The sequence below is a fragment of the Cinclus cinclus genome, chromosome 19 (assembly GCF_963662255.1).
Source record: "Cinclus cinclus chromosome 19, bCinCin1.1, whole genome shotgun sequence".
NCBI lineage: Eukaryota > Metazoa > Chordata > Aves > Passeriformes > Cinclidae > Cinclus > Cinclus cinclus.
In genome coordinates, this window is record NC_085064.1 from 4,078,131 (window position 1) to 4,086,431 (window position 8,301).

Below are 8,301 nucleotides of genomic sequence, written 5' to 3' on the forward strand. Positions count from 1 at the left end.
TATATAGATACACACACATACATGTATATATGTATCTAGTCATTATTTTTAAGTAGGATTTTGTGATGCTTCCTGATGAAAGCTACTTAGATTGTCTCCAAGGAAAGTGAGGGAGAAGCATCAGAGGATTTCTATATGACACAGCAAAGCAAATTAAAGAACTTTTTGCCACTTGTCTTTTTCCAGACAAAGAAATTAAAGCAGGAAAAATCACTCCTGCCTGTTCAGCTGCATTGGCATTGTCCTATGCATTACCAAAGGCAAGTAATGATCTCTGGGATTACTTCAGCAGCCTCCAAAAAGCATCATGTACCAGTTCCTCCCATTAGTATAAATGCTACCATCTTTATAAATACTTGATAAACACTCTTCTATTTTTTTTCTTTTTTTTTTTTCCATTTCCTGCAGGCTCCAATCACATTCTAGAAAGTAGAAAGGTCTGACTGGAAATACATCCAGTCCCTCCAGCCAGCCTGGAAAAACACTTGGTGTGGAGGGTTGGGTCCCAGGTAGCAGGAGAGCATGGATTGGGTCCTGAGGCAGCAGCAGTGAAGTGTAAACACACGAGCCTGATCCACAGCTTGTGTTCTCACAAGGTAATAATGAAAGGAATAACAATTAATGTGCTTGTAACCCCTCTGGAGGCCCCACGCATTTTGTGTTCATCACAGGGTCCAACCAAAGTTCACACTCTGGGCACCTTTGCTTCCCTGTGAGCAGAAAAAGAGATTGATTTGAGCTTTTAAGGTAAGGCTGCTGGGCTCAGGAAAGTTGATTTTCATGGCTGTTGTAGAGAAAATAATTTCTTTGTCTTAATCTTTACCCAACATGCATTAGGATTGTGAAATCTTTCTTTGCTGGTCTCACACCTCAGTTTACCTTTCCTACAAGCAGCTTTGCAGGGATGGCCCCTGGTGGTTACTGCATTGTGAAAGGTGGAGTTTATCAGCTCAGGTGATAACTGTGTTTGCTCTCTGATAGGACTGCGGTGGGTGATTTGGTTCAACTGCGAAGGGTGTGTGCTTGAGGCGAAAAATGGAATCCACAGAGAGTGGAATCTAATCAGAAAGGCTCCCCATGCACTAGAGCTGGGGTTAAAAATGAAATGGAAAGCTTGCTCAGACATTTTACAGTTGCTGCCTCCGCACCCTGGCTCTTCCAGTCTGACTCCTTCAGGAAGACTGAAAGAGAAACTACTGAGAGGCTTCCTGCTCTTCTGAGGAAGTGATCTGTTTTTCTGAGTGAGGTACTTTCAGCCCTCTTCCCTTCATGTTTGTTCTTTGCAGAGTGAGAGCTGCTGGAATTCAGAAGTCGTCCTTTCTTTTCTTCTAGTAGAGATGATTTCCAGAAAAGTGCTGGTGGGATTTCTTGTCTGCCTGGGTGTCATTGCTGTGGTTATCTGGTAAGCATTTGCTGGCCAGCTCGGTCATACCTAAAACATCCTGTGTACATTCTGTGATAAAACTCACAGAACACAAAAATAAAAGCTGTGCATTTTATGGAAAGTCCCTGTTTGAGCTATAAGGAAGAACAGTTTCATGTCGCAGTGTTACACATTATTTGTGTAATAGATAAAAGAGCACTGGTAGAGGGAGAAGGCCCTAAGGGAAGGAGGAAAAAAAAGAGCAATTGAGTCCAAACCAGGCTGCTAACACCGTAGTGACTCACAAACAAATGCTCAGGTATAGAATATTGCAGTTGCATTTCAGCTCAGGCCTTAACAGAGGTAATTATTTGTCTCTTCACGCTAGTGTCACCAGGAACAGCTGTGTCACTGTCAGTCATTTGTAAATATAAGTCATTTCAAACCATGAGAATTTTGTAACCGAATATTCTGATGACTGAGTATGGCTTATAGATTCTCTGTACCTCAAACGTTGTTGGAAGGGAATCTGAGATAAGGCATTTTCTGTTAAGTATTAAAATAAGAATTTTTAAATTATTATGAATTATCGCATATTTATGATGTTGCAATTTCTTGTACTTTCACTTTATGGGCAGCTGCATTTTGCCTCAGCAGCAGGACATTGTGTTAAAATGTGAACATAGCAGATCCTACACTAATTAATAAAGTAGACATGGAGTTAGCCAGAGTTACCTCTGAAAATCTTTGCCAGGTCTTTGGGTGATCTTGGAAAATTCTAGGAAGGTTTCCTTCAACATTTCCTGTCTTAAAGCATTTCTTTGCTCTCACAGGGCTAGAGCTGGGAGTGGAAAAGTGCACTACCTGCCCTACTACCTTCCCTGCCCCGAAATCTTGTAAGTATTTTGTTTTGTGTCTAATGAGTAACACAGGTCATTGTCCTGCTCTTCACCACTGACAGCACAAACAGTGATTAACAAGTCTCTTGTTCTTTATGTATGAAGCTGTAATTAGTCACTCTTAAAACAAAAAGCTAACAATGCTGTTGGGGCCTGCCTGCCCTGCAGGACAGCTCCGGCTCTGCACAGGTGAGGGAGGCTTTGTTCGTCGTGGGTCACAGAGCCCAGGACCAAAAGGTTAATGCAGCTTCTTTATCAGGGTGTAATCACACACCTGCACACGAACAACTGTGCTTGCAGTATCCACTCACTAGGCAGGGTCCCCTAAGCAGAGAGGTGACATGAACAGGCACAGGAGGAGCTCTGGCACAGTCAGGAATGACCCCCCAGTTCTCCTCAGGCTCCTGTTCTTCCCTCTGTGATCTGTGCTCTCCCCCCACTCCGTGAACGGGTTTGTGCCTGGCAGCGCTTGAGCTCTGGACCTGAACAAATGAAGGGGAGCTGCTTCTGAGCTTCCTTGCACGCTGCAAACTGATGTGTCTGACTTATCCTGGGTGCCAAGAGCTGTCCCAGAGCTGCACAGGAGAGAATTTACACTGTGCAGGGACCAGGGACGTGGCCCCAGTGACCTCCTCACTGCCGCATTGCACCAGAGCTGGGACATGACAAGCCATGGCTTTTCCCATGACTTACTGTTCTTGTGAAAACAAAACCAAACCATTCAAATAGAAAAGAAGGGGAAAAAAAAAAAGTTTCATTGAGGTATTTCTGATTATTCCAGCCCATTCCAAACCCTGTGTCTGGTCAGGTGCTTATTTCTCTGAATGCTGTTGGAAATGTGATTATTCAGTTAGTTCAGCCCTCCAGGAGACCAGGAACAGTTTTGCAGGGCATGGAGCATATACATGACCATTGCTGACAGTCCCACGTGGATTTTGACCCTTAAACCCTAATTTCCCCACAGGCTGGGATTGCTGCCAGCATCTCTCTGTCCTTGTTGTGTTGTGTGTTCTGTCCCAAAGCTGTCCCTTTCCTCACAACCCTAGAGGTGTGTGCAGGTGATGCCTAACCCTGGGCCAGACAGAGCAGTGTCCACAGCAGCTGGAGCTGGATTTGGACAGCTCTCAGTGCAGCAGCAGGTCCTGAAGCCAAACTTGGTTGATATTTTTAGAAAAGCTTAACAATTCTCTTCCCACCCCATCATGCAGCTCCATGAAACTCCAATATACAGAAGAGAAGCTAATCCAGCTTTTCCCCCAGTAAGTACTGGCTTCTTATCTCCTGACCTTTAAACTGCTGTTCCTCTCTTCCAGGCATATTCATGTATTATTCAATGGATATTTCTTCCTTTTTACAGATTATTTTATCAGCAGCCAAGAGTGCTGGTGCCAAAGTAAGTTTCTTTGTTTGAACTTTGTTTCTTCTGATTTGGTTTGGGCACTTTGCAGCACTCACAGTTCCAGAGTCCTGGAGCACACTGAGCAGGACTTCGTTCCATGAAAATCCACCCACGGGGGTGTGTCAGCAGCTGCCTGTGCTGCTCTAAGGTTGGGTTTGGTCACTGTACACTTATTAACACACTTAGTGTTAATTTCCAATTATCACATTAGCGCACATGGAACAAGAGTTCCATGGCCAGGAACTCTTTTTGAGATGGGAGATCTGTGATACCTCTAAGTGGGAAATACCTTCTGGAGCTGGAACCAGATGTGGGAGAGCTTTGGACCCATTTTAGGGCAATATAAAGCAGGTGCTCTGTGTGACCTTCAGCAGTGGTTTCAGCAAACAGAGACAAATCTCTGAGACACAGCCCAATCAAGGAGTCTAAGGGAAGATTTGGGACAGCAGCACTAAGAAGAGGCTTGGATAAACTCTCTGTGCAGCTCAGGCTGTTGCAGCCTTCTTTGGCCCTGCTCCCGTGACCTGACTTTTATCTGGAGCAGTTCACCTTCAACAACCACATTCTTTTGCATGTTAACAAACACACCCTGTTGGTACACACACATATATATATCATTTCCCCCACATATTCAGGATGTACTCAGCCTGAATATTTCTTCCATACTGGAATAAATTTCTGTGCAAAATCAGCTGGTGTACACTGGGCTAAATGAGGGGAGCACCTTGAAGCTTTCCATGATCTGTGTCTTGTGGAGGGAGTTCACTGGCACTGAGAGCATGACCATGACTCACTGGGAATCCCAGGGCAGCCCTTTAAAATGAAATTTTAAAAGCTTAGAGAAGTGAACGTGCATGTTTCCTTCCCTCTCCAAAAAAAAAAGGATAATCTACCCAGAAAGAGAACAGATCATTTAGCACACTTCCCCCAACCCAAATTATTCGTCTTCATATAACTTAATCTTTCAATCACAGGCATTGCTGTAGGAAGGAGTCAAACTGTTTTATTCTTGTATCCTCTCAGACTGAAAGTATTAGATCTGGGTTGGAGGATCTGATTGGATCTGCTGCCTGAAGCACCAGGCTGCTCCCCACAGCTCCCCCAGTTTGGTTCTGGTGCTGTTTTGCCTTGGAACTGTGTCAGGTGGGAGCCTGGCAGCCCCCAAGTGTGGCCACGTGCTGTTTGTGACAAATTTCGTTAGCAGAGGGTTCCAGCTCCTGGTCTGGAGTAAATGTGAGCAGGCTGGGGTGAATTCCGTCATAAATGACATCTCCTTTTAAAATCCAAACGGTAAGAATGAAACACTGAAAACAAAGCAGTAAATTGAAACAGCGTTGCAGAGCTGTAATAGGGCAGAATCAGACTCTTCTGCGTTTATATTCAGTATTTCCACCTCTCTCACAGGAGATTAAGGATTTTTTTCTAACTTTGTTACACATTTGAATGCTGGCTCACATACAGAATTTTAAATTATATCTGAATGTGTTGGAGCTATATATAAATACTGGAAAAATAAGCTGTCATGCTGCAAGCTGTGTTTTAATAACACAGCAGTGGGGTATATTTTTTACGGTAATTTTCATATTATTAATATTATTTCTTGTTTTTTAATCTGCATTTAGCAATCTGCATCAGGATGATAGCAAATAGGCACAGCTTCCCATTCTGAGAGTTCAGTGGTCACTAAACTCTCCAGTGCAGAAAAGTCCTTAAATGAGGTTTTAGCAGATCCTCAGGTTTTTGCTGATGTGTCGAAGTGCTTAATTTCAGCCCAGGAATGGAAATGTCCATGCTCTGTAACCTCAAGTAAGAGTGCAGGGAGAAAATATCTCCAGCTAATAGCCTCCATGGCAAATTAATGCTTATTCACACACTCTTGTAGCTGCTTTTTTTTTTTTTTTGTGCTTCTTCCCCATTTACTGGCCTGGAAACCAACAGGAACAGTTACATTTCTTTAACATTTCTGATTTTTCACCCCCTTCAGGCGCCAGGATGTGCTGACAGTCACACCATGGCTGGCCCCCATCGTCTGGGAAGGGACCTTTGACCCTGAGATCCTGGACAGTGCCTACAGACCCCTGAACCTCACCATAGGGGTGACAGCCTTTGCTGTTGGCAAGTAAGGGAAGCACTCAGCAGACACAGTTCTTGGGGTGATGCCTTTCCTCTGTGAAAAGATGATTTTGGCTTTCCTTTTCCTGAAATTTGTCCCAATTTATAAGGGGGTTTTGTGCCCGTGTAGTGTGTCTGTAATCACAAGAGCCCATGGGATGACTTGAGGTACCTGAGGTGTGGGCAGTACTTTTATAAGAATTAGCAAGTGGCTTGGGGATTAGATCTGGTCAAAATGGAGACAATCCACTTATTCCTCATCCTCCACTACACCTGTTGCATGTGTAGTGTGTGGATTCCTGCAGTGATGATCAGTGAACTCTCCTCACTCCTTGTCTTGCATTCACTAACGTGCCCTTCAAAATCCACCACACATCCCCTTGGAATCCCTGAATGATTTGGGTTAAGGGAGCTTAAAATTCATCTCCTCCCACCCCTTGCCATGGGCAGGGACACCTTCCACCGGACCAGGTTGCATCAGCCTGTCCTTGGACACTTCCAGGGATCCAGGGGCAGCCACAGCTTCTCTGGGCACCCTGTGCCAGGACCTGCCCACCCTCACTGGGAAGAATTCCTTCCTAATATCTGATCTAACCCTGCCCTCCTTCAGCTGAAGGCCGTTCCCATTTTGCTCTATCTCTCCACAAAGCCCCTCCTCGTCCCCGCTGTGCCCTCCACAAGCTGTGTCTGTGCAGGTACACCAGGTTTGTGCGTCGCTTCCTGGGGTCTGCAGAGCAGCATTTCATGCGTGGCTACCGAGTGAACTATTACATCTTCACAGACAGCCCTGAGAGCGTTCCCCCAGCCCAGCTGCAGCCAGGGCGCAGGCTGGTCACCGTCCCCGTGCACAAATACTCCAGCTGGCAGGAGATCTCCATGCGCAGGATGGAGGCCATCAGCCGGCACGTGGCCCAGGTGAGCCAAAGGGAGGTGCAGTACCTCTTCTGCCTGGACATTGACATGGTGTTCCACAACCCCTGGGGCCCCGAGACCCTGGGGGACATGGTGGCAGCCATCCACCCCGGCTACTTCGCAGTGCCACGGGAGCAGTTCCCTTATGAGAGGAGGAGCTCCTCGGCAGCCTTCATCCCTGAGGGAGAAGGGGATTTCTACTACGGAGGAGCCGTGTTTGGAGGCTTGGTCAACAAAGTCTATGAGTTCACCAAGACCTGCCACATGACCATCCTGGCTGACAAAGCCAACGGGATCATGGCGGCCTGGCAGGAGGAGAGTCACCTCAACAGGCACTTCCTGACCCACAAACCCTCCAAGCTGCTTTCTCCAGAGTATATATGGGACGACAGGAAGCCAAAGCCCCCCGAAATCCGCCTCATACGTTTTTCCACGGTGGATAAGAACTACAAAGAGATCCGAAATTGATCATCTGATCCCTGCACAGAGATCCTCCACGCAACCAAACCTGCACGATGTGCCCCACCATGCATTTTGGGAAGGAACTTGGAAGGGAATGTGTGGATAGTTCCTCTGGACAACGGAGTCTAAATGCATTTCAGAAGCAGCAGTCAAAGTGCAGGTGGGACTGAAAAGGATTCTGGATTCCCACTCTTTGTAAGTACATTCTACACACAAAAAAAAGCGTCCTAAAGGCCAGTTATCCAATGCATGGCTGTGGTTGCCCTTGCCTGAGTGTTTTCCCAAGGGCTGGTGGAAACTTTACAAGATCAAAATGGTATTTGACGTTCCTGTGGAGAAGACCTTGGACTTTGGTAAAGACCTTTCCATTTAAAAAAAAAAAAAAAGGAATGTTGCAGGGCAATAAATTTTCAATAAATTTTCCTGTGTTGTGATTTAAACTAACACCTTTTGTCAGAATCATGAGGAAACTTGCACTTGGAGCAGGTTATCTCTGTCTGGTGTGCAGCAGGATTTCTTGGACCTTCTCAGTAGAGAGCTGGTGCCAGGCATTGCCAGTAAGAGTCCTGGTCTGACAGGACAAACAGTGTGAACTCAGCTAGCAGTTATCTCCCAAATTCCAGACTGTGCTTTGGAGACCCAAGTTTAGACAGAACTGCCAAAGCTCAGAGCAGACTGAACTTCTTCGGGTTTATTTCAATCACAGATGTGCTCTGAACCTTCTCCCTGGGTCACATGTCTCTGTGGATCATGTAATCTTTTCCAACACAGAAAATCTGGTTTTGAGATGTTCATGTTCCTCTCCATTGCATCAGCCCTTTCCAATTTTTCTAAGCTCTGTGAAATAAATTGGCGAGAAGCTGCTGGAGCTGACAGCACGAGCTGATGCCTTTCCAGCAAACAGGATGATTTCATTCCATAATGAAATGCTCTGATGAAGCTGGGAGTTCAGCACAGAGCTGGAAGTGGGCTGGGGTTAACATTTTCTCTCCTTGCATGTGCTGAGGAGCTGAACCAGGCATTTAGAGCCTGACAGTTCCCTTGGGTGAGCACAGGGGAGCAGCCACGGCTGTGGCTGGCAGCTGAGGTCACAGCTCAGGGGTGCCTGTGCCACCTCCCTTTGTCACAGCAGGGCTGCCATAAACATCATCTCC

At 46.0% G+C, this 8,301-nt stretch overlaps 1 protein-coding gene across 1 annotated transcript; it reads left to right on the plus strand.

Moving 5' to 3' along the window:
- Positions 1 to 1,205: 1,205 nt before the first annotated feature.
- On the plus strand, positions 1,206 to 7,584 carry GBGT1 (globoside alpha-1,3-N-acetylgalactosaminyltransferase 1 (FORS blood group)). The gene is made up of 7 exons (XM_062505645.1): positions 1,206 to 1,246; positions 1,336 to 1,402; positions 2,197 to 2,259; positions 3,471 to 3,521; positions 3,620 to 3,655; positions 5,646 to 5,780; positions 6,469 to 7,584. Exons 2-7 carry the CDS (start codon positions 1,338 to 1,340, stop codon positions 7,151 to 7,153), a joined length of 1,035 nt encoding a protein of 344 aa, XP_062361629.1. The 5' UTR covers positions 1,206 to 1,246; positions 1,336 to 1,337; the 3' UTR covers positions 7,154 to 7,584.
- The last annotated feature ends 717 nt before the right edge of the window (positions 7,585 to 8,301 follow it).